Consider the following 26,772-nt stretch of genomic DNA (forward strand, 5'->3'; position numbering starts at 1 on the left):
TTTGTGTAATACATGAAAAAAATAAAATAATAATAATATAATAATAATAATATATATTAGCTCTTCCAGGTTCTATTACTGACTCTGTCTGACTCTGAGTATCTCATCCAGGATGGCACATAAAACCTTTAATTCTTATTTATATGGGAAATATGCTAATATGGCATGATAACATACACACCAGAGGCAATGAGGTTTAAATGGGTGGTATAATGCCCTTTTCACAAGATGTAAAATAAGTCTCTGATGTCCCCAGAGTGTGTTTGTGAAGTTTTAGCTCAAAATACCCCACAGATATTTTAACATATTTTGATAAAGAATATGTTTTGTATACTTTTGGTCAGTGATAAGATTAGTGAATTATTCTACTTTATGCTGCTGAAAACTATATCACCTGATTGTTTTTGTTGATTTACATAAAATTATGTGTTTTGGTAAACGTTATTACAAAGACTACAAACTCATGACTACAAACTCAGATAAAAAGTCAAGAGTCTGCCCAACTAAGCGAAACACTTAATTAAAACACACTTAATTAATCGCTTAATTATCTCATTAACTTTAACACTGATTCAGAGTTACTTTAACACTCTGTAGAGTGGGACCATATGTGCTCTGAGCAGTGTTGATTGCTGTGCAGCCTTTCAGAATATAAAAACAGAAAAAACATATCAAATTCACTGAGGGATAGTGTGATTTAAGGAGACAATAAAGGCATTGAACTTTTTAAAGTCTATGAAAAGATGCTGTGAAAACCTCTGGAGAATCTCTCTAGTGTTTGTGATGTTCACCATTGCATTATTATAGATGTACAGCACCTTCAGTAAACACACACACAACTCTCTTATTGAACCCTCTGGCTCCATCTAGTGGCAGATAGAAGTTCATGTTCTATTGATATTATAATTCCAATGACTAAACATGACATTACTTGGTTTTATGTAGTTGTGTTGTATGGTAGATGACACAGAACTCAAGTTCACCTGTCATCAGTGATGCTGTATGACAGAGGTCGGCAACAGGGCCTTCACATCAACAAGTGAACAATAACAAAGCAAATTCAGCTTCCTTTTTATCAAAAAGATTGACAAGACAATCACCAAACAAAAAATGTCGTGATCATGGATGCAGAACAGCTGGGGGTAAATATGTTTAGGCAGGATGAACGCATAGTTGTCTCTCCATTCTTCTTTGTTTGCCCTATTCGCTGTCAACTTTCCTCTTTAGACTCTTTGATAGTGCCATTTTCTCTCACCAGCTCGCTTAATGTTAACATCACTCTGCACACGACGTAATAGCGTACCTCCAGCACGCAAACAATACTTTATGCAGTATAGATTATTGTTTGCGTGCTGGAGGTACGCTGTTACGTCGTGTGCAGAGTGATGTTAACATTAAGCGAGCTGGTGAGAGAAAATGATGCAGTTTAGTACGTGAGGATGCCAAGGAATAATTCTGAGTGTAAAAGTAGGCTCTGTCAAAATAATTATTATTACAATAAGTTAGGCTCCATTGCGTAACAAGCAAATCAAAATGATACACATTTATTATTCACAATATGGAAAGAGGACATAAAACATAGTTCGTTAAGAGCATGACTCAAACATGCCATTAATGGGCTCTTTTATAGTTAAGAGTTATTTTTATCCATTCCGCATCTCCCACATGTGTGTGTTTTAGCAAGGTGGTCTGTGTTGCAAGTTGGTGAATGAAGATACTTGTCAGGTTACGTGTCACAACTGCTTAATTTATCTGCTTTATTTATTCATTTATCCAGTGTAAACTAGGACACCGCCACACAAATGTGGCTTTTTGTTGATGACTGTCCTACTACAGGATTTAACACAGAGTAACAGCTCACTATCCTTTACAAAATACAGTGTAACAGTCCGTCACAGGCAATTCTAGTTACATTTTTCATCAATTAATTTCTTAAATTATCCTTTGACTATGGTCTGGCCAACTATTTTTTTTGGCCCAATGCCAAACTTACTTGCCGACCCCTGCTGTATGAGCTCTCAGTATCAGACACTGTAACCTCCACTAGGTGGCGCTCTTTCAGTGTGATTAATGTAATATTCAGTCAGTGCTGATGGTGGGAGGAGCCAGTAAAGCTGATCATTACTGATAAAGAGCTGAAGAAAGAGGAAGGAACTAAAGCAGACAGATGTAGAGACAGAGAGATTCACACAGAGAACATTCAGCATAAAGAAGACTGAACTCAACTCACAATGAAGATCCTCCTCATCTTCTTCACTTTCTCCCTGATCTCAGGTCAGAGCTTTTCTCTTTCATCACTGCAGTAATGATGCTGTTTTCTGTTCATGAGGTTTCTGATCACAGTATCAATCTGATTGACAGGTGCAGTGAGATGCGTCAGTGTCACTGGATATTCTGGAGGAAGTCTTCTTGTTGATTCTGGGGAACTTTGGTTCAGTAACTCTAAATATATGGCCAAATTATCTAAAAATTATTATCCCAAATCAAATGAGTGGAGACCAATAATAAATTATAGGACACATGATAAATGGATTAATGCAGGACGATTCACACTGTTTAAAAACAATGAGGAAAAGCTCATGATCTACATCAGAGATTTAATTCAACAAGATGATGGAACATACCGGATTAGAGTTGTTGGCCAGCAGTACATTTATATGACTTTGACGGTGGAAGAAGGTCAGTCATTTTAAGATTAAAGTTTTTGTTTTGTAAAACTGTTGATCATTTCAAACCTTTTATGTAAGTGAAATATAGTGAAATATATTTCTTCATTTTGTGAATGACAGATTCATGTTGTAAAGTGTCAAAAAGAGTGATGGTGAATATTGGAGAAACTGCAACCTTCAGCTGCGAATATTCACAGAATTATTTTAATGATCCCAAGATCATATTCAAAGAAGGAAAAGACTCTATTGAGACGATTTACAGCACCTCGAAGAAGACCGACAGATTCAGTGTTTCTGATGACAGACATAAAAACCTCTTCAGTGTGAGAATTACTGCTGTGACTCCAGATGATGGAGGAGTTTATTTATGTGGAGTTTGGATCTACAGACACTCGTACAGTTACTCCATTATTAATACTGTTTATCTACATATAATGAGTGAGTAGAACAAATAATCAATTTGTCACTGTTTTCCTTGTTTCAGTTTTTTTTTTTTTTTCTCCCAGCTTATAAACAAAGACTTTGAATGTTGACAGATTCGTGTTGTGGAGCATCAAAGACAGTGAATGTAAACAGTGGGGAAACTGCTGATTTTAGCTGTAAATGTTCTTGGGATCAAAGGTATGATGGGAAAACCATATTTAAAATCAAAAATAACATTATTGACGAGGTGATCTCCACTACTAACACATGGGATGAGAAAAAAAGAGTCATCATTCATAATGACTGGCATAACAACCTCTTCACTGTGAGAATTACTGCTGTGACTCCAGATGATGGAGGAGTTTATTTTTGTGGAGTTTCAGCCTACAGACACTCGTACAGTTACTCCATTATTAATACTGTTCATCTGCATGTTATTAGTAAGTAGAACAAACTTAGTCAAATCTGGTATACATGTTTTTTGAGGTCTTTGTTCATGAAGAATTGATTAGGTATGATATTTTGTGATTGACAGCTAAAGTGGGCGTGTCTAGAGCGACTGGCCACTCAGGAGGTCGTATGATGATCAAGTGTGAACATCCTCAACACAAAACCAAGCCAAAATACATCTGTAAAGAATCAGATGGATGTTCAGAGAGGAAGAATCCAGGAGTTCAGGATAAATGGATGGAGAATGGAAATGTTTCTTTATATGACGACACCAGAGCAGGAGTCTTGATGGTGTTTTTTAGAGAGCTGAAAGCTGCAGATGCAGGAACATACAGATGTGGAGTGAATGTGTCTCACTATACTGAGAGCTTCACTGAACTTCAGCTGCTCGTCAGAGACGGTGAGGAACTGGACATACTTTATCTCATATCCAGTATTTGTTCAGATTTTTATATAATTGTTTGTTGCTGCTTTTTTTATATATATATATATAGATGCAAAATATCCAAAGACAAAGACTGAATCTGCTCATCTTGGTGAAGAAGTCAACATCACCTGTCAGATCCCAGAGGAACATAAAGTTCATTTCTGCAAAGAGGATGATGATCACATCTGTCAAAACATCAGCACATCTGCAGTGACAGAAATGAGTCCTTCATCTGAGAGAAATGAAGAGAGAGTTTTTACAGTGAGCATCAGTAATGTGAGCGTGAGAGATGCTGGAGTTTACTGGTGTGGAGCAGAAACCAGAGATACACATTTGACTTTCATCTCCCTGACCACCAACATTCAGCTCAACCTCTTCAGTGAGTAAATTCAGATATATTAGAAACAATGTAGTCATCAAACATTTCAGTAAGATGGATGTTGAGTTAATAAGGTGTATTATAAATTAACAAAATATCTGATTGACAGCTAAAGTGGGCGTGTCTAGAGCGACTGGCCACTCAGGAGGTCGTATGATGATCAAGTGTGAACATCCTCAACACAAAACCAAGCCAAAATACATCTGTAAAGAATCAGATGGATGTTCAGAGAGGAAGAATCCAGGAGTTCAGGATAAATGGATGGAGAATGGAAATGTTTCTTTATATGATGACACCAGAGCAGGAGTCTTGATGGTGTTTTTTAGAGAGCTGAAAGCTGCAGATGCAGGAACATACAGATGTGGAGTGAATGTGTCTCACTATACTGAGAGCTTCACTGAACTTCAGCTGCTCGTCAGAGACGGTGAGGAACCACAAATACTTTATCTTGCAGGTACTAAGTATTGGTTCAGATTTTATGCAATTTATTTTGGATTGCAGATGCAACGTTTGTGACTGAATCTGCTCATCTTGGTGAAGAAGTCAATATCACCTGTCAGATCCCAGAGGAACATAAAGTTCATTTCTGCAAAGAAGATGATGATCACATCTGTCAAAACATCAGCACATCTGCAGTGACAGAAATGAGTCCTTCATCTGAGAGAAATGAAGAGAGAGTTTTTACAGTGAGCATCAGTAATGTGAGCGTGAGAGATGCTGGAGTTTACTGGTGTGGAGCAGAAACCAGAGACACACATTTGACTTTCATCTCCCTGACCACCAAAATTCAGCTCGACCTCTTCAGTGAGTGAATTCAGATGATTTCATTGTAGTAAATAACAGTGGCAAGTCATGATGTAACGATCTGTTAAATGGCATAGAGTCAAACTGTATCTGCTTAGGATAAACTTAAATCTACAAAAAATATATAAACATCTTGGTAAATATATGCCCATTATTCTACTTTACATTATATAGGTTAATTTACCTGATCCTTCTTACATTACTTCAGCTAAATTTTATAATCCATGTTGTCAGATTTATTTGGGTTAGTGTGGCATCAACGGCATTAAGTAGATTTTTTTGTAATCAATATCTAGAAACAGTATCCATTTGGTTTCAATGAGAACAAAAAAAATGGTTTAGATCCTATTTCCACCTGTATTTAGCGCTAAACACTTGTGATTTGATGTGTCTTATTACCAGGTAGAAACAGGGTTGGAACAGATGTATAAAACTTCTAGGATACAACTGTACCCAAACCTGCTGGAGGTTACAAGTGATCTAAAACTCTAGGCACTGAAATCAAAAGGCCCAGAGCCAATTGTGTCAGTCAGCGAGTGGTAAAACACCTTGCACAATGCTCCCAGTAATCTAGAGTATGTTAGGAAAGGCCCTGAAGACTTCTATGGCGGCAAGTCCGAGCCACACTCAAGGAGAGTCAAGACCCCTTCGGGCAGAGCTACCAGCCACATCTCACAATTACACCCTAACTGGAGCAATAGGAAGGAGCGTAACCTTAATTAATACCCAGATACCTGGACAAGGTGACAGCGAAGCGAGAATAACTATCATAGATATAGTCATCTCAAACATCTGCCAAGCTCGACTTCTGAATATATTATTAGAGAGCCACAGTGCCCGCTCAACCTTACGCCAGTCATTCTCCTCTACCCCAGTAGAGACTTTAATTTTCCTCTAAAAACAACATTCACCAACTCAGGTGAAGGGAGTAGATTATATTATGTCTTCTTTAAACAACTTTTTGTACCCCACACCCTCCTCAGACGGGGTGCGAGGAACGTATATTTTCCTCTGAGACAAGACAATGAGTGACTCTCCTCTAAAAACATGTTGTACCTCACACTCTTCTCAGAGGTTATTAATCTCCTTCAAAAGCAGTTCGCTGCTCGGAGAAAAACTACTATTCTCCTCTTCAGAACTATGTACCCCAACAGCCTCATCAGAGGGGGAGGGATACGATTACTTTCCCCTAAAATAAGACGTTTTCACTCTCCTCTAAAAACAACATACTGTACCTCACACACTCTTTGGAGAGGAAGGGAGGAGAATTTTATCCTCCTCTAAAAACAATTATTGTACCCCAGGAGGAAGGAGATAGAGGAGGAAGGAAATAGGGAGGATAACAAAATAAGAAAAAATTTAAAAAGGGCAAAAGTTCAGCCATTTAAATATTCTCCTCTTTTTTTGAAGCACCCAAAGCCCTCGGATCTGAGTGTGGATTCCTCCTGTTATGCTGCCTCTGCTCACCACTCCTCGGAGGGGGACTCGGGCAGCTACACTCGGCTTCTGCTCCTCTCTCCAGGAACTCGATCACGCAGAGAGCTCCGATTATTTGGGAGTTCTTGTTTCACTATAGTGTCCCCGTCAGTATACTGAGGCATTAGGACCCACATAGACCACAGGGTGAGCACCCCCTGCTGGCCTCACTAACACCGGCTTGACTTTGCAGATATCGCTCGTCTAATGGACTGTCTGCGATCTCGCATTTCAAGCCGGACCATTCCAAACTCAGTCTGGCTGTAGAACGAGTCATAAGCTCCACTAGCTCATCGTATTCAGCCTTTTGCTGTATGGACCAGGAAACAGATCTTTTATAAATATCTGTCTCTATTTACACCACACTTTCTATATATTCAAAATCATAAGCGAGCAACGAGTCCTCATTTACCATGGAAGAAGCCGCCGGGCAGGCTTCCACTTCAGGCATACAGACAGCAGAGCTTGCGGGAGAAGTGAAGGGAACTTTCTTGCGCCCTTAAAACAGGTCCATGCGAGATCCCCACGGCTGCAGCCTGCGCGCTACCTCAGCAATTACAGGGCTGGACGCCTCTGGCCTTCTAGTCTCCAGCTTCGCCTCGAGCCACCGAGCCTGTCACTGAGGCCTGTCGACCACTCGGCTCCACCTTGGCTTCTCGCTCCCTCAGCTCCACCTAGGACTATCATTCTTACCTCAACTGCTCATCACCGTGCCTCCGCCTTGGCCTCCATGCATTTACAGTGTATATGAGCTATATGCTTTTTATAATTCATTCTATTCAGAATCATTTGTGTTAAATGAGCACATGTTTGTTTGTTTGCAGTGGCTCCAGTAGTGAGACGTGAAGGAGAATCTGCTGAGATCTTCTGCCCTTATGATTCAATCTATAAATCAAAGTCAAAGTCTCTCTGTAAGGGGAAGTGCTCCACTAGAGATGTGAGAGAAGAGAAAGTGACCAAGACTGCCAGATTGACTCTGAATGATGACGTCACTGCAAGTGTCTTCACTGGGACCATCACTAGACTGACAGCAGAGGATGCTGGGAAATACTGGTGTGCAGTGACATTAGAGAGAGACGTGAATTATCTTTACACTCATCTGATCGTCATCATGAACGAGGGTGAGGAAGGTTTATACATCTGAATATGTGAAACTATGGCTGTGAATTGATGTTCTTATATTTCTAATATTTCCAGAGCTGAACTTGACTAAGTATGAAGGAGACGACGTGTCAATCCAGTGCAAACATCATGATGAACATCAGAAATGCTTCTGCAAAGCACATGAACCCTCCATGTGTGTGAAGGATGGAGTTTCATTGGAGACGATCAGAGATGATCGATTCTCTTTCAGTGATGAAGCTTCTACTGGAGTCTTTACTGTAAACATCACTGATCTGAGAGAAGAGGATTCTGGGATATACTGGTGTGGATCGCACATCACCACTAAAGTAAATCTAGAAGTCAAGAAGAGTAAGTATTTCCTTTATTGTCCAAGTAGATTGTCATGCTGCCGATTATAATTGATTTTAGTTTTTTTTTTATCTAACACCACACACTACACGTTTTGGTAAAAAGTTGAATGTTATAAAGTACTATTGAGTGCTGTAACATTAAAATTACAAAGTACAGCCACATAATATTATTTTTTAGTTGTACATATCAAATAATGCACAAAATTTAACAGAGGAATTAATGTAAGTGCTTTTATAAAATCGTAAGCTTCACATTTTTGCATTTAAACCATCCAAACTTTTATATTCTCTGAGTCTTGTTGTGACCTCAACCTCAAAGACAATTAGGGACGAGTCAAAATAATTTTCCGTGGTAATCAGCCACAAATTCTGATTTTTATTAAGGTGATTAGCAACAGTGATGGTTTTGACCTCACAAACAGTGGTAGATTTTGAGATTAAATGTAGAGATTGCATGGTTGAGCAAGAGGTTGGTGGTTTGTGATTTCCTCAGGCTGAAAGCAGAAGTGAGAGAACTGAACAGCCACAAATAGATTTTAGGAAATTCACAGATGCAAATGATATTACATTATACCAAAACTAAAACTAAACTATTATATATATATATATATATATATATATATATATATATATATATATATATATATATATATATATATATATTTCCGTGTTTGTGTGTGTGTGTGTGTGTGTTTATGAAAAATGGTGGTTTAGAGATTGGTTTAGAGATTAAACTGTTCACGTCTACTTGTTCTCCAGATTTTTCGGACAGAATCGTCATCTCTTGCGTTTGTGTGTCTTTACTGCTGATCGGAGCGTCAGTCCTGTTATTATACAAATTAGGATACATCAAGACACGAGGTGAGGATCACACACACACACACACAAACACACACGATTTAATGGTCTGCTGGCCTTGTGTGACCTGATACTGTTTTACATTTTCCCTGCGATTGTGAATTCAAATTAAATGAGCAGTTTACGCCAGTTGTCATCTGATTTCATGGAAAAGGTATTTGTAACTATTTAGATTAATTTGTTTCCTGTTTTGAGAAACCCAGGTCAAAAAAAAAAAAAAAAAAACTGGCCTTACTGTATTGGTTTATCTTATTATGATATCAACTTGATTATGATTTTTCTTGTTTAATACAATTTTTTCTTATATTCAGTAATATTCAGTAATATTCAGTAACCAGAGGTGGAGATTCCAGGGGTCAGAAAGTAAAAGTCCTGCCATATGTTTATTCCACCCATGAACTCACACAGCAAACACTCCAGTGTTAAATTAACTCTCCTGTGAGTTCATTTGGCTCCAGACTCAAGAGTGTTAAAGTTAATGAGCTAATTAAGTGATTGATTGAGTGATGATTGACCATTATTGAAGACACCTGATGTTAACAAGCAGAATCACTGAAGGAGAAAAATCACAATTTTAGACACCGTTATGGAGATTAGTGTTCGATTTAGTTGGGCAGTTGACCTTCAAATGATTATCTTTAGATTTTGTTTGGCTGTTGATCTGAGTTATTACAGCCAGATGAACAAAAAGAAAAGTTGATCAGGTGGTGTTGATTATATTTGAACATAATCATAATTTGATCTGAATCACTGAACTCAATTAGAGCCTAATCTCTGACTTAAATGTATATTGGTCATTACAACATCACAGTTATTCTACAGATTAAGTTCCAGATTTTTCAACATAATTCAAATTATTTCTTAAAAGTTGTTCTGATAAAGAAAAAGAAAATCTTTCTTTAAGGCACACACAGACATCAAGATTCAGCGTATGAATCTCAACAATGGTGACAAAAAGAATATTCAATTAGGAAAACAAGACAATTCAGATCATAATTTATTCATACCGCAATGCATGATGGGAGCCATTGATGAGTTTTGATTGGTGGCACCCAGAATGCACTGCAACATGCTTTATTATTGTCACCATTGTTGAGAATCACAGGCTGATTCTTGGTGTCAGTGTGTCCAAAAAATATAAAATGTCAAAGTCCTTTGATCAGAACAACTTTCAAGAAATCTTTCTGATTACATTGAAAATGATTAACATAGCATAATATTAGAATCACAGGCAGCTACAATCAACAAGGTAAACTTAACTCTCTAAATGAGTTTTGTGATTCAGGTCAAATTATGATTATGTCAAAACATAACCAACACCACCTGATCAACATTTCTCTTTGTTCATCTGAGAGTTATAACCCAGATACAACAGCCAAACAAAATCTAAAGTTATTAGTTTAAGGGTCAAGAGCCCAACTAAAGCAAACACTGATCACCATAATGGCAACTTAAAAAAGAGATTTTTCTCCTTCAGTGATTCTGCTTGTTAACATCAGGTGTTTTCAATAATGGTCAATCATCACTCAATCAATCACTTAATTATCTCATTAACTTTAACACTCTTGAGTCTGGAGCCAAATAAACTCACAGGAGAGTTCATTTAACACTGGAGTGTTTGCTGTGTGAGTTCATGGGTGGAATAAATATATGGCAGGACTTTTACTTTCTGACCCCTGGACTTTCCACCTCTGTCAGTAACTAAATTAAGCTGAATAATGACACATGTATCCTCTTTTGTGCTGCTGTGTGGTTGAACTGAGTTTGTTTCATAACTGATGCACTTTGCAACATTGACATTATTATTGAAACAGAATTGAACTAAATTGACCTGAAAAGTGACACTATTGTCTGTTTAGAGCTGCATTACAGATGAAATTGTATTTTTCATAACTGAAGAGCTTTGCAACACTAACGCCGTTATTGTCCTGTCTATTACTGTGAAGCTGCTTTGAAACAGTCTGAATTGTATGAAGCGCTTTAGAAATAAGGTTTTTCCTCTTGTTATTCCACAGATCAGCACCCTTCCACAGACGGGACAGAGATGAGCAGCGGAAAGGTGAGGGGCGCTTAGTTTCTTGTCTATTGAACAGTTTGCTGACTATATTTTGCACATGAAGCAGAACTAGAACTATATGAGATGCAGAACATGTGAATGACAGTAGCTGCGTTTACATGGACACTTATAATCGGATTGACGGCTCAATCGGACTAAAAAACCTTCATGTAAACACCTTAATCGATCCGATTGAGCTCGATCCGAATGAAATTTCAATCGGATTGAAAGGGGTGGTTTATCCCTTTTGTAATCCGATCGAGAGAACATGTAAACACTTGATCGGATTGAAAACCGAAACTGAAAGGACTGCGCATGTGCAATGACGTTAAATAGTGTAATGACGTATGACGCGCGGAACGAGCTGTTCTTCCTGTTGAATAAAGTGTCATATTAATACGTTTCCCGTCATTCTAAAATCCTCATTTCACTCGCGCGTCTGTGAAGTGAAGCAGGACAACGTCCCACCAGTCCTTGTTTTGGATTCTCATCCACAGACGACTGGTTTTGGCCGCGGGGAGGGGCATTTTTACTGCGTGATCAGTAAGCAGCACGGCAAAACGGTTAATATGCTCTAAATTATGACCAGAGACGAATTAATATTACGTCTGCTGTATAAAACAAATAAAGAACCAATAGAGGAGAATATTTATGCGCGAAAAGCGGGAAACTCTGTATATTTGTGCAGTGTGCGCATGTCAAAACATCAGATCCTATTTGAAACTTGTGACATATAAACGCGCACATCAACCCGATTACATTATTTATCATTCATGTAAACACCTTGTTCGGATTCATCAATCGGATTGATTTCATTTCGATTGTGTCCATGTAAACGCAGCTACTGTCATAGATTTTGTCCCTAAACCTAACTATCTGGGTTGTCTCCAATCGACATTCCCTGTCCTATTCTACCTCGTTAATCTAACTCACTTGCTGCGCAGCAGAAATTGACAGACAGACTTCAGCAAATGTCCTTTGAGTTCTTTATTTACGGCCAGGAGAGTACTCGAGCAATTCTCAGAGAATCTCACCCAAGCAAAAGAATACATCAGGTTTTATAGGACAAAGACAGACACATCAAAATAAAATCAGCGTGACTAACATGTCACCTTCTATCAATATGATTGGTTCAATTGGTAAAGCAAGCCCCTCCCTTCTTTACCCTGTTACTGGCATAAGCAAAATCATCAAAAAAAACACTGTTAAGGGTTAACAGTCAGTTGATTACTCAGTATATATCATGACATAATGCAGGCAAAGAACAGAACGTTTTGGTGACATTGTGTTCAACCTTTATCAAAAGGTTAGTAAGACCTAAAAGAAGTAAGATTTAGTTTGTTATATTGTTAGACCTAGATGAGGAAGTCAGGTAAAAGTTTGTCATAATGTTAGACCCAAAGGAGAAGTCAGGTTAAAAGTTTAACAGGTTGAATTAAGGTTAGAAGTTTAACACAGGTTAGCTCTAAAAAAAATTAGTCTACTATCTTATTTATTAAAAATCCACCACAACACCAGTGACCCAACATTCAGATGTTCAAGGGTGAGAATAAATGGAAAATTGTGATAATTACGCAATAAAAAAAAAAAATTATATATATATATATATATATATATAATTTTATTATTATAAGCAAAAAAAAAAATATTTAAAGTCGTGATGAAACAGAAGTAGTGACAAATTTGTACTTATATATTGCGTTCATCTGAGCGAAATGATTTATTAAATAAAAATGGGGGGTGGAGACTTGCTTCCGTCCGTCGTTGTTGATTGGATGTTGAGATGTGGGCGTGCCACTCAGAAATGGAAGTGGAACTGAATCCACTGCAAAAAAAAAAAAGAATCATATGCATGAATGAATCAATAACATGCATTTAGAAAATAGATGTGGTAAATGTTTATTTAAATATATTAGTGAATTTGGAGAACCCCCTCTCTGTGAATCTGCCTGTTATTTCCTGAACTGAATCTAGTTGTCATCTCTTGTCTGTTCTCAGGCGCCTCAGGCTGTGTGTGACTATGAGAATATCAGAGACGTCAGACAGCGCTTAGTCTCAGGAACGGGAGACGATGTGTTATATTCCAACGCTAAACTTTCCACAGACTCTTCTGATCCAAACCACCCGCTGTATTCCACAGTCCAGTTACCCACAAACCCCTCTGATGATGGGCTCCTGTACGCGTCTGTCCGTTTCCAGAAGAAGAAGAAGCACGAAGAGTCTCTCAGTGACGCTAAAGTCACGTTCAATAACGAGGAGCTTTACACCACGGTCAGTCACCGCTCGAGACTCAACTAGTTCAGTGAGATTATTACTGGATTGTATTGCTTTTTATGGAAGCTGGTCATTATTACAGTGACATTTTAATGTGTACAGTGACTCCCGAAATTATGTAAGCACTTAAGACTCTAGGTAACAGAACTCTTCAGGTAACATAAACTGTAGATAAAACAAAAGCGTGTAGAAATGACAAACGCATCCAAAACATTTGGACATCTTTACCAAATGCATCTTTTGCTTTACATCCAAAAGCGTGTAGAAATGACAAACGCAGTGCAGGGTGTAATTAACCACTAACAGATTTATTTTCATTATGATTTTTTCTTACTGCAACTGTTTATTTATATGTTCTAATTACACTGTTCATGTTCAGATATGTCTCAGAAGGACCATGTGAAATAAAGCAGTGTTGTTAGATGCCATATCAGTTATGAGACTGAGATATTAATGTATGCTGAATGAATCATTCTCCTTGTTCTTATCATGTCTGTATTATACATTTTATATACATAATGTTAGTGTTGGACTGAATTTATTCAATGAAGATGTCAATAGAGGGAGCTGCAGACACTGTATTTCATAGAGAGGAGCAGCAAATGAGTGTGTGTGTGTGTGTGTGTGTGTGTGTGTGTGTGTGTGTGTGTGTGTGTGTGTGTGTGTGTGTCATACAGGTCTCTGTTTATCAATGATCAGGTGTTTTATATTCAAAGTGATCATCTTACTGGGAAACTAACCTGCAGAATCACCTTTAACCAGTCAGTGTTTGACTACTGATTATTATAGTTTTTATACTGCACTTCTGTTTAAACATTAAACATGATGTTTTGAACAATCTCCAGTTTTCTGGTTTGACAATTATTTATTAGGTAACAGCCAATGAACAGTGGCAATCCTGAAAAAACAGACTGATTTCAAGCCACATTTGGATTCAAGCGTCAGTGTTTTTATGCTCTTCAGACTATATATATATATATATATATATAAAAAACGTGTGATAATTTGTTTGGCAGAAGCTTCAAACCTGCACACAAGACAAAAGAACAGAAAGATGGTCTTTGGTTTAAGTGTCTGTGTGTCAGTGACAGCAGGACGTGTTTCATCACGTAAGAAGAGTTTAGCAAGAAGGAAAAGGAAGAGGTGGCGCTGCTTGTTTTATAAGAAACTCTTTAAGAGCACAAGATAAAAATACAAAATCAGACGCAACGGAAGAACTCGCAGTGTCTCTGACTGATGAACAATACAAGCGGATTATTCACAGAGTTGTATCATTCGTGATTATGAAGACCTTCCTCTTCTTCCTCTTCTTCACTCTCTGCCTGATTAAAGGTCAGACGTTTTTAATTACAGTATTTCAGCCTGTAACTATTTACTCACCTGATATTAAATCATGAGTATTGTCACGTGTAAGCCTGTGGAACCATATATATGTGTGATTTATGTAAAGTATCCTTGCCTTTAGAGAGTGGTATGGTCCAGAGGGAGGAGTCAAGCCTATAAAATGGCTCCAGAAGCACAGTACAGTGTAGTAGTGTGGGTTATAATATGTGGTTTGAGCTTGCCTATACGCAGATCAGATCTTTTTTTTTAAATTTTACAGTTTTTTTTTTTTTTTTTTTTTTGTACAGTTCTTTTTTTTTATTGCACAAATATTGTGGGACTTCCACCGTGTGTCAAAAAACAAAAAAAAAACAAAAATCATCCTCAAACCTTATCCAGCGGCTTCCCTTGTAAATTCTGACCTCCATCCGCCAGTGCCATCTTATCAAGCATTGTGCTATTATGTGTTTTGCCTGTCTTTATCTGTGAATTTTTACATTTTTGTTAGTCTGAGATTGTAAGGCTCTTAAAAGAGGAACTGAATATGATTTACAGGTCACATGGGTGATGCTGCTGACGCCGAGACTGGCATCACAGGAGGAAGTGTCATCATCGAGTGTGTATATATAACTGAAAATGAGAAAACAAGAGAAAGTGCAAAAAGCTTTTGCAAAGTGTCTGGCAGTGAATGTACAACCATGGCAGAAGTAAAGAGTGATTTATTGATCCCAGAAGAGAGATTCTCTATGACTGAGGATAAATCGCTTTTCATGATGAAAGTGCTCATTAGAAACCTGACCGTAACCGACAGCGGGACGTACAGATGTCAAGCCGGCAGTCAAACCATTCAGACGGTGGATTTCAATGTGAAACAAGGTAAGAATTAATATTTATTTATTACGTTACTCATTTCCTCTGTCAGGGCTTCAGGTTTAACATCTTATGTTTGTTCCTGAGACTTAATTTTACAGTAACAGGATTTGTTACACTTGTTTTCAGAGTCGTGTTGTGGGAGATCAGAGGAACAGACTGCTTATTTAGGAGGAAATGCTGTCATTCACTGCAAATATCCAGATAAATATAAAGATAATGGCAAGCTATTGTACAAAGTGCAGAATGGATCATTAGAGTCTATTATTACGAACAGGAACACGTTTTCACTGTGACTATTGCTGGTGTGGGAAGAGGTGATGTCGGGATGTATTTCTGTGGGATACACACCAACAATCCTATCTACACTCCCCTTCTCGCAGAGATTCAGCTTCATGTTTCAGGTGAGAAACAATTAGCAACAAATTACACATTAAATGTACATGTAATGTCAATTAAACAGTGTAATTTTGATGTCTGACCTATTTTCTGTATGTGGGCGACGTGGAAATCAAGAACAAACAGATTCTTCAGTCCAGATTGGTGAGTTGTTTACACACATACATGTCCCTCAGAATATGACAAAGAACAGCAAAGTGGAAGTGATGTGCAGATAATGTGATGATGCTGGTTGACCAGATGCAACATCCATAGCTCTTTGAAATACTCGAGTCTGATCAGTGGTGGCTGGTCATCATCATCATCATAATGGTCTGAATAATGATTAAAATGCATGTTCATTTTATAGTGTTTTTAGGAGGCTCTGCCTGTCTCCTCTGACGATTTACCTCTGATTTTGATTAGTCAGTGAGAGGATATTTTCCTAACATTCGCTGTCCTCCATGACTACTCTGTATTTCAGGCCGCACCGCCCACCTCGAGCTGACACTTTTTCTTGTATCTCATGCTGCATTAATGCATGGGGCATTGAAGGCTCATCGTAGCATAGGCCAAAGCGATGCCGTCTACGCTCCAGTGGGACAATCTCTGTTTTGTGACCGGAAGTCTTCTGAGAGCCTTTTGGTGCGGCCACCGAAGTATACGAAGAGCTGCTACAACTGCCTAAACTGGGCGGAGCGCTCTATATATACTCTTAGGGCCCGTACAGGGCAGAGTAAGTGCAGTTGTTGCTCGTCTTCCGAAGGGGGAAGCGCAGACAGTGAAATAACTTGTGCTCTGAACGGAGTGTGGAGAGCAGCTTGGCTAAGTAGCCGTGCCTTGGCTTGAGAACGACTTTGGAGTCGTTAGGCCCAAACTCAAGTCAGGAAGCACTGACGGAGAGTGCTTGCAAATCACCCACTCGTTTGACCGATGCTAATGCTAGCAGGAGTGCAGTTCGATTGGGGGCCCTTTGAACATCGATAGGTCCCAAGAGGGTATGGTAAGAAGACGAGGCGGGTTGAGCCTTCTTGCCCCTTTCAGGAAGTGAACAATCAGGTTGCTTCTACCCAAAAATTGGCCGGTCACAGGAGCGTGGTGTGCATAGGCGTCGATTTCGGGGGGGACGGGGGGGATGCATACCCACCAGATTTCGTCATGAGTCATTTTGTACCCACCACTTTTAACTTCCGTCCATATTAATTTGACTTTTGGTTCGATTTTTTTGACCGTTTTCAGTGGTTATGAGGAGCAATATGAGAGAGAAATTTGGTAATCATTGTCTGACCCAACAAAAAAACATTATAATATTCATTTTATTTTATTTTCCGTGTTCGCATTTATGAGGGAAAAAACAACGTGTCAGTTTACAGTTACGGACGTGAGCGGTCTGACAGCGGCACTAAAAGACTGCTTTAAAACTTTCACAGAGACCCCAAACAGAGACCCCAAACTTTTACAGAGATCTCCTCCTTCGGATGAGACGTTAAACCGAGGTCCTGACTCTCTGTGGTCATTAAAAATCCCATGGCATTTCTCGTAAAGAGTAGGGGTGTAACCCCGGTGTCCTGGCCACATTCCACCCATTGGCCCTTACCAATCATGGCCTCCTAATAATCCCCTTACATTGAATTGGCTCTATCACTCTCTCTCCTCTCTCCACCTATATCCGGTGTGTGGTGAGCGCACTGGCGCCGTTGTACTGTGGCTGCCGTCGCATCATCCAAGTGGATGCTGCACACTGGTGGTGGTTGAGGAGAGATCCCCTGACATGATTGTAAAGCGCTTTAGGTGTACAGTAGTACATATGAAAGCGCTATATAAATGCCCGATTCTATTCTATTCTATTCTATTCCCAAACAGAACAGCTGCCTTTCTTTAAAGTGAATTTCGTTTTGTATTAATGATATCTTAATTTTAATCAATGTTTCATGAACCAATTGCCTGGATTTAATATAGCTATAAAAAGTAAATATAGCAGAATCATACGGTGACGCACTGCTGCCACATACATATTATTTTTTCACCTCAATTATGTCTAATAACGAGATCTTATGTCGTTTTAAAATAACGATGCATTTTAATTGTTTATTAATGAACTAATCTTTTCTAAATCAGTGTAGGCTGCCTGCATACATATCTCCACATCTCCGCTGTAATGTAGCCTAGATGTAGCCTGGTTCTACCAGACTCTCGTACATTTCATTTGTACAGAGAGTCTGGCCTCGCTCCATTGAGAAACGTTTCCTTCCTTGAAGGCGGGTTCTCTGTTAAAGTTCAAAACTATTGGATCTGCCCAGAGTCACTCAGGATCTGCCATAACCAATCGCTAACGTGTGATCGTCCGAATGATCAGAGGATTATGTTTAGAATAAGATGTCTGTCTTTTATAAAGTTTATAAAGCGACGAGAATACTTTTTGTGCGCAAAAAAAAAAAAAAAACGACTTTATTCCACTATTCATTTCCTTCTCTCTGTTCCTCGAGTCTTGATAAAGCAGCGCGTCTGTGTGTTGTACGTCACACGTAGGCTCACTATTGGCCGACGCTAGTCATGTGTGTGATCACATCAACGTCATCGTTCTCAGCCACTCCCTCTATTCGCTGATTGGTCCTACAAAAAATTTGTTTCTGGAAACCTAAGAATATACAGCAGTCCCAGACGTAGTACTGAAGGAAAATGAAATTGAGCGGAAGTACGTAGGAGGGCGGAGCCAGGCTAGCCTAGATGCGCCTTTCATACGGACAGGATTACATAATCAGATGGTAGCTTAGATTTTTTTTCGTTGGTGGACATTTTTTTTATTAACTTTATAGTTATATTTCTCATGTCTGTGAGGCTTGTCTATACACTGTTTGTCAGTTCATTTTTGAGGCGCGCTCCAATTCATAGAGATCATGAAAGCGCGCCCTGTTCGTTTTATTTTATTTTACAAAGGCACACCGTTTTCTTGTTGTTGTGAGTTTACACACATAAAAGTAGTTGCGACTGATGTATTATTATATTCTGTATGACCAGAAATGGAGTATTTTAAGTTGTTTCCACTGTTGATAGGAAAATGCGAGTGATGGCACCGGCGCCTCCATCCATGTCATAGTGCGCGCTCCACACTCTGCACAAACACTTGGATATGCGCTTTATAATAGCAAACATTTATCTAGGTTAACGTTAGAGCGAGCGGCCATGCCAGACGGATAATCCTCTTCATGTTTAACTAATCAAATTCTGTTGCATTTTATTGCGCCAGTTTGAAAAGGGCGGCTGAAACACTTAGCCTATACAGATAAATACAGATGTTTTTCTTTAAACAAATTCGTTTAGGCTTTAAAATAAATATTGTTTATGGGCTAATTAATGCCCATATATATATTTTTTTTTTGCATTGAATACCATTGAATATTTGCATTGAATATTTGCTATGCACCGCTATGCCATCTTCCCATAGAAAGACACGTTAAGAGCCACCTATTTTCTTTATAATAAAGGGTTTCTATGAAAGGAAAACGCTTAATGTATAATTAAATGCATTGCGTTCATATTCTTTATCACTGAAGCTTTTTCTTTATTATAAGGGTGTATTATTCCATTAAAAAATGACTGTTTATAAGGTGACAATCCGTTATACATCTTGAAGATTTTTATCTTCTGTTATAAACACGAAGATTGACATTTCATTAATTTGCGCGTGGAGGGGTTGCGTCCCGCATCCAGCAACTCTAGTAGAAAGAAAAGCACCAGAGGACTTCACAGGAAATCTTAGGCTGGGGTCCCTGATGCTTAGGAGGGTAGCATTTAGACTCGTGAGGGCGCTGTCGATGCTCACACGCTGGCTGTGGCTGAGTGGTCGTAAGGCGCTGGCTTGGCTCGGACGACTCTGTGCTGCAGAGCTGGAGCGATTTGGCAGTAAGTGGCGCATTGCCTGCGAAGACTTCTGTGCCACTGTGAAGCGCTCAGCGAAGCCGTCTACTGTGAGGTCAAAGAGGCCAGTGGTGGAGACTGGTGAATCGAGGACAACAGCTCTGTCTGCGTCTTTGATTTCAGTCAGATTAAGCCATAAGTGGCACTCCAGCACCACTAGGCTCGCCATGGCTCTTTCAGTGGCCTATATAGGCGGTGGCCTTCGTGGCATGCAGGGCCAGGTCTGTAGCGCTGCGGGGGTTACGGGATGACCACAGTTTCCATCCAGCAAGACACAGAATGAGCAAAACAAAATATCAGATGCTGTGCAACGAGATCGCTCCACTGGTTAATCCAGTTATGCCGTCCCATCGAGTCACATGTCGTTTTTGATGAATTTATTTGATAAAAGTGTTTCCATCGTAGTTTATACGCATGTCTTTTAATCGGATACAAAATCTATCCTCCTCAATTGAGTGTTTTTTTATGCACATTTGTAGAATTTATGTAGCCTGGAAATCCAGACCTAAATCTAAAAGATTAATGGTCTGGCATCGACTAATGAAACTTGGCCAGCTCGAGGGGCGGCATCAACCCAGCCAGCACAGCCATGTGGGGCCCAAATGGGTTTGACCTGGGCTATCTAACTGGGACCCAGCCAGTTTTGTCCTCGGTTTCCATGTAGGCCCCACATGGGTTTGCCCAGATGAAATGAACACTGCTTAGTGTGCACAGTACAGGCTGTTTAATGTAACACTGAATCAGTGTTGGAGGTAATGAGATAATTAAGTGATTGAATAATGATTGTGTATTATTGACGAACACCTGCTGTTAACAAGCATAATCACTGAAGGAAAGAGAAACACAAGAACTACTTCCAGCCACAGCCTTGGATGAAATCAACTGAAGATAAAATACATTACATCTCTCAAGATCTGATTAAACAACTCCACAAACAGCATTACCAGCTTCACTTATTACTAACCAGACTGACTTTATTTATGTCAGACATCTACAGAAAATAATTAAGAAGAGGTTTAGATGTTGATTACTTATTTGAAAGTAATAGTTTGATTTGATGTTACCACTGTGGCGATCAGTGTGTGCTTTAGTCAGGCTCTTGACTTTTTAACATTAGTTTTTCTCAGGCAGCTGTGTCTGTTTGTTATGGCGAGAACAGCAAGAGAAAATATAATCAGATGCTGTAAGCTGATTGATGATAAGAATATAATCATCATATATTGGCTTAACTCACTGATATTATGTGTGAGGATTATACGGGTAGTATGTTATTCATTTTGTTTATTGTTGTGATTCTACAGCAAAAAAATAATAGAATTTAATCAGAACATCAAATGATTTTTAAAACCCCATTTACACATGTTGGACTACTTAAAGTTCTACTTGCACACAGACATCAAGAATCAGCATATGAATCTCAACAATGGTGACATGCTTCATGGTGCAATGCATTCTGAGTGCATCATACGAAACTTATCCATGGCTCCCAGAATGCATTGCACCATGAAGCATGAAGCATGTCACCATTGTTGAGATTCATATGCTGATTCTTGATGTCTGTGTGCAAGTAGAACTTTCAGTAGTCCAACATGTGTAAATGGGGTTTTAAAAATCATTTGATGTTCTGATTAAATTCTATTATTTTTTTGCTGTAGAATCACAACAATAAACAAAATGAATAACATACTACCCGTATAATCCTCACACATAATATCAGTGAGTTAAGCCAATATATGATGATTATATTCTTATCATCAATCAGCTTACAGCATCTGATTATATTTTCTCTTGCTGTTCTCGCCATAACAAACAGACACAGCTGCCTGAGAAAAACTAATGTTAAAAAGTCAAGAGCCTGACTAAAGCACACACTGATCGCCACAGTGGTAACATCAAATCAAACTATTACTTTCAAATAAGTAATCAACATCTAAACCTCTTCTTAATTATTTTCTGTAGATGTCTGACATAAATAAAGTCAGTCTGGTTAGTAATAAGTGAAGCTGGTAATGCTGTTTGTGGAGTTGTTTAATCAGATCTTGAGAGATGTAATGTATTTTATCTTCAGTTGATTTCATCCAAGGTTGTGGCTGGAAGTAGTTCTTGTGTTTCTCTTTCCTTCAGTGATTCTGCTTGTTAACAGCAGGTGTTCATCAATAATACACAATCATTATTCAATCACTTAATTATCTCATTACCTCCAACACTGATTCAGTGTTACATTAAACAGCCTGTACTGTGCACACTAAGCAGTGTTCATTTCATCTGGGCAAACCCATGTGGGGCCTACATGGAAACCGAGGACAAAACTGGCTGGGTCCCAGTTAGATAGCCCAGGTCAAACCCATTTGGGCCCCACATGGCTGTGCTGGCTGGGAAGCATGCATTTGAAAATCTCACTGCACACAACTGGATAACACTACGACCAATCACAACAATAAACCCCATACGCTTAGCTACCAGCGGAGCTAACTGGTAGATGTGACTCTTACCATATCCGGTCGGCAAAACAGCAAAAACATCCTTCTTGCAAAGGAACGATTCGAGTGCCGTCTTCTGTTCCTCTTTTAGATAAAAAGCCAAGTCTAACTCGTTCATTGTAGCGGTTAAAGCCGTTTCAAACAACTGGTGTTCATCCATAGCCATCTTGCAATGTTTACTAATGACTTCGACGTCACATCTCTGCCGTCATCTGTTTAGCTCGCCTCTGGCCCGCCTATATCAGATAACCCGATGTGATTGGTGCAGCTCGGATCGAGGGGCATATTTAATGAGCATCATTACTCGACACCAGAGTAACTCGCTGAGCAAATTCAACTTGTGCTCTCGCGAGAACTCTGGGTACCAGGGTAGAATTTATGTGCATCTTGGCGTTTCCATCCAGTGTTTTTTTATGTGATATCCCGAAATGTGCACACAAAAAGGTGGATGGAAACATAGATACTGACAATTTGAAAAGGAAGTGAAAATTCCGACAAGCTGTCGTCATAGTAACATGAATTTCAGCAATCTTCATATGCCTCTTATTATTCAGTTTCTATTCTGGATTTATGGATATTCTCTTTATTTTTACTGTTTTCCAGACAGTGATTTACTCTTGTGTTTTCCAGATTCATTTTTGATTATCATCACTGCGGAGACTTTAGTTTTACTCCTGATAGCAGTTCCACTGATTATAGTGGCTGTGCGAATGAAAAAGACTAAAGGTAATATTTTACACTAAACACTGTCCTTTTCTCTAATGTTTTGCATTTTGAGTATACAACAAAATACTGAAGATAACCTAAAAATTTGTTTTGGGATGATTTTATCTGGATTAAATTATAAAGAGTTTTGAAGCATTAATCTGAGTATGACTGTAATGTTGATCTATTGCTCAGGTCTGCCGTCGTCCACCACTGTAGTGTTTAATCCAGTGATTTATGAACAGGTGAGTCAGTCGTCCACCACTGTAGTGTTTAATCCAGTGATTTATGAACAGGTGAGTCAGTCGTCCACCACTGTAGTGTTTAATCCAGTGATTTATGAACAGGTGAGTCAATCGTCCTCCACTGTAGTGTTTAATCCAGTGATTTATGAACAGGGGAGTCAGTCGTCCTCCACTGTAGTGTTTAATCCAGTGATTTATGAACAGGGGAGTCAGTCGTCCTCCACTGTAGTGTTTAATCCAGTGATTTATGAACAGGTGAGTCAGTCGTCCACCACTGTAGTGTTTAATCCAGTGATTTATGAACAGGTGAGTCAGTCGTCCACCACTGTAGTGTTTAATCCAATGATTTATGAACAGGGGAGTCAGTCGTCCTCCACTGTAGTGTTTAATCCAGTGATTTATGAACAGGGGAGTCAGTCGTCCTCCACTGTAGTGTTTAATCCAATGATTTATGAACAGGTGAGTCAGTCGTCCACCACTGTAGTGTTTAATCCAGTGATTTATGAACAGGTGAGTCAGCAGGAACTATTTGAGGATTTTTATTTCTTGCTCGACTCTGTAATGATATTGAATCTTCAGCAGCTGGTGTGTGAATGATCATATTCTTGTGTTAAACTTTGTGAACCTGAAAAACTAATTAACTGAAGTTTCCTGTGACTGTAGATCAAAGACTTTGGACGTCACTGTAATCCAGAGGACAAGGACACAGAAACAACAGTGGTTTACATCAGCTGTGTTTCCTCAACCAACACCACAACACAAATGACTTCATTTTAACTAATAATTATATAATAAACGTTCATAAGCATATTAAGAGCAGAGGTGGAGATTCCAGGGGTCAGAAAGTAAAAGTCCTGCCATATGTTTATTCCACCCATGAACTCACACAGCAAACACTCCAGTGTTAAATTAACTCTCCTGTGAGTTCATTTGGCTCCAGACTCAAGAGTGTTAAAGTTAATGAGCTAATTAAGTGATTGATTGAGTGATGATTGACCATTATTGAAGACACCTGATGTTAACAAGCAGAATCACTGAAGGAGAAAAATCACAATTTTAGACACCGTTATGGAGATTAGTGTTCGATTTAGTTGGGCAGTTGACCTTCAAATGATTATCTTTAGATTTTGTTTGGCTGTTGATCTGAGTTATTACAGCCAGATGAACAAAAAGAAAAGTTGATCAGGTGGTGTTGATTATATTTGAACATAATCATAATTTGATCTGAATCACTGAACTCAATTAGAGCCTAATCTCTGACTTAAATGTATATTGGTCATTACAACATCACAGTTATTCTACAGATTAAGTTCCAGATTTTTCAACATAATTCAAATTATTTCTTAAAAGTTGTTCTGATAAAGAAAAAGAAAATCTTTCTTTAAGGCACACACAGACATCAAGATTCAGCGTATGAATCTCAACAATGGTGACAAAAAGAATATTCAATTAGGAAAACAAGACAATTCAGATCATAATTTATTCATACCGCAATGCATGATGGGAGCCATTGATGAGTTTTGATTGGTGGCACCCAGAATGCACTGCAACATGCTTTATTATTGTCACCATTGTTGAGAATCACAGGCTGATTCTTGGTGTCAGTGTGTCCAAAAAATATAAAATGTCAAAGTCCTTTGATCAGAACAACTTTCAAGAAATCTTTCTGATTACATTGAAAATGATTAACATAGCATAATATTAGAATCACAGGCAGCTACAATCAACAAGGTAAACTTAACTCTCTAAATGAGTTTTGTGATTCAGGTCAAATTATGATTATGTCAAAACATAACCAACACCACCTGATCAACATTTCTCTTTGTTCATCTGAGAGTTATAACCCAGATACAACAGCCAAACAAAATCTAAAGTTATTAGTTTAAGGGTCAAGAGCCCAACTAAAGCAAACACTGATCACCATAATGGCAACTTAAAAAAGAGATTTTTCTCCTTCAGTGATTCTGCTTGTTAACATCAGGTGTTTTCAATAATGGTCAATCATCACTCAATCAATCACTTAATTATCTCATTAACTTTAACACTCTTGAGTCTGGAGCCAAATAAACTCACAGGAGAGTTCATTTAACACTGGAGTGTTTGCTGTGTGAGTTCATGGGTGGAATAAATATATGGCAGGACTTTTACTTTCTGACCCCTGGACTTTCCACCTCTGATTAAGAGCCACGAGGAATCTTCATCCTTCTCATCATTTTCATTGTTTTACTGAAAATGAGTCCTCGTTTCAATCTCGTTTTTTCTTTTCTATTCACAAGACTGGATTCCTCTTCATGACTTGATTATTTGGTCTTTTTGTATTGTGATTATCAGTACTTCACACAGCAAAAACTCCAGTGTTAAATTAACACTCCTGGGAGTGTATATGAGTCCACACTCAAGAGTGTAAAGTGTTAAAATATGAGTGTTAAATTAACACTCAAGAGTGTTAAAGTTAATGAGATAATTAAGTGATTAATTTAGTGATGATTGAGCATTATTGAAGACACCTGATGTTAACAAGCAGAATCACTGAAGGAGAAAATCACAAATTGTAAGTTACCATTATGGTGATGGGTGTTTGCTTTAGTTGGGCTCTTGACCCTTATATGTTTACTTTAATTTTGTTTGGCTGCTGTATCTGAGTTATAACTGCCCGATGAACAAAGAAAAAAAAGTGATCTGATGGTGTTGGTTATATTATGACAATCATCATTTGAACTTTATCACTGAACTCATTAAGACCCTTATTTCTGACTTAGATTTATGTTGTTGATTACAGAATAACTGTGATTCTGCATAAATATCCGCAATTTTAGATATAATACAAAGGATTTCTTAAAAGTTGTTTTGAAAAAACAAAACAAAAAACAAAATCTTTCTTTTAGGCACACACAGACGTCAAGATTCAGTCTGTGCATCTCAACAATGGTGACGAGCAGAATATTCAAGTAGGAAAAGTGAATTACATAGACAATTCAGATCATAATTTGTTCATACCGCAATGCATGATGGGAGCCATTAATGAGTTGTGATTGGTGGCAGCCACTGCAACATGCTTTATTATTGTCACCATTGTTGAGATTCACAGGCTGATTATTGATGTCTGTGTTTCTAAATAAATTCATTTGAAAGTCTTTTGATCAGAACAATGTTTATTAAATATTTTGGATTATATGAAAAATACTGAAAATCATAGGCTGTAGAATCACAGAGATGCTGTAATTAACAAGTTAAACCAAACTATCTCAATAAGTTAAATTTTTCAGACCACAACATGATTATGTCAAAACATAACCAACACCATCAGATCACATTGTTTCTTTGTTCATCTGACTGTTATAAATCAATCACAGCAGACAAGCAAAATCTAAAGTAAACATATAAGGGTCGAGAGCCCAACTAAAGCAAACACTGATCGCCATAATGGTGACTTACAATTTGTGATTTTCTCCTTCAGTGATTCTGCTTGTTAACATCAGGTGTCTTCAATAATGCTCAATCATCACTAAATTAATCACTTAATTATCTCATTAACTTTAACACTCTTGAGTGTTAATTTAAC

General features: G+C 38.4%; 2 protein-coding genes across 4 annotated transcripts in view; both read left to right on the forward strand.

The window, feature by feature from the left end:
- The window catches only part of LOC311286286 (uncharacterized protein), an 83,593-nt gene extending 68,347 nt beyond the window's left edge, over positions 1 to 15,246 (forward strand). Inside the window, exons 1-14 of one of the 2 annotated variants that reach the window (XM_084402418.1) lie at positions 2,083 to 2,274; positions 2,362 to 2,679; positions 2,790 to 3,107; positions 3,206 to 3,532; positions 3,628 to 3,942; positions 4,037 to 4,348; positions 4,458 to 4,772; positions 4,850 to 5,152; positions 7,453 to 7,749; positions 7,826 to 8,101; positions 8,863 to 8,964; positions 10,977 to 11,020; positions 13,016 to 13,288; positions 15,170 to 15,246. In XM_084402418.1, the coding sequence (XP_084258544.1) occupies positions 2,232 to 2,274; positions 2,362 to 2,679; positions 2,790 to 3,107; positions 3,206 to 3,532; positions 3,628 to 3,942; positions 4,037 to 4,348; positions 4,458 to 4,772; positions 4,850 to 5,152; positions 7,453 to 7,749; positions 7,826 to 8,101; positions 8,863 to 8,964; positions 10,977 to 11,020; positions 13,016 to 13,288; positions 15,170 to 15,244 (3,318 nt within the window). In that variant the 5' untranslated portion in view covers positions 2,083 to 2,231 and the 3' untranslated portion in view covers positions 15,245 to 15,246. Of the gene's footprint in view, positions 1 to 2,082; positions 2,275 to 2,361; positions 2,680 to 2,789; positions 3,108 to 3,205; positions 3,533 to 3,627; positions 3,943 to 4,036; positions 4,349 to 4,457; positions 4,773 to 4,849; positions 5,153 to 7,452; positions 7,750 to 7,825; positions 8,102 to 8,862; positions 8,965 to 10,976; positions 11,021 to 13,015; positions 13,289 to 15,169 lie in introns of those variants that run through there. The other variant, XM_084402417.1, reaches the window with a different exon arrangement.
- Positions 15,247 to 15,450: 204 nt separating this feature from the next.
- Positions 15,451 to 25,585, forward strand: LOC311286291 (uncharacterized protein). 2 transcript variants are annotated; one of them, XM_084402425.1, is made up of 7 exons: positions 15,451 to 15,490; positions 15,614 to 15,888; positions 16,001 to 16,027; positions 22,891 to 22,986; positions 23,161 to 23,720; positions 23,874 to 24,019; positions 25,387 to 25,585. In XM_084402425.1, exons 2-6 carry the CDS (start codon positions 15,813 to 15,815, stop codon positions 23,985 to 23,987), a joined length of 873 nt encoding a protein of 290 aa, XP_084258551.1. In that variant the 5' UTR covers positions 15,451 to 15,490; positions 15,614 to 15,812; the 3' UTR covers positions 23,988 to 24,019; positions 25,387 to 25,585. The 2 variants fall into 2 exon arrangements, with proteins under 2 accessions (XP_084258551.1, XP_084258550.1); XM_084402424.1 differs by lacking the exon at positions 15,451 to 15,490 and having other exon boundaries at positions 15,623 to 15,706; positions 15,762 to 15,888.
- The last annotated feature ends 1,187 nt before the right edge of the window (positions 25,586 to 26,772 follow it).

This window comes from Rutilus rutilus (assembly GCF_951802725.1).
Source record: "Rutilus rutilus genome assembly, chromosome: 2".
Lineage (NCBI taxonomy): Eukaryota > Metazoa > Chordata > Actinopteri > Cypriniformes > Leuciscidae > Rutilus > Rutilus rutilus.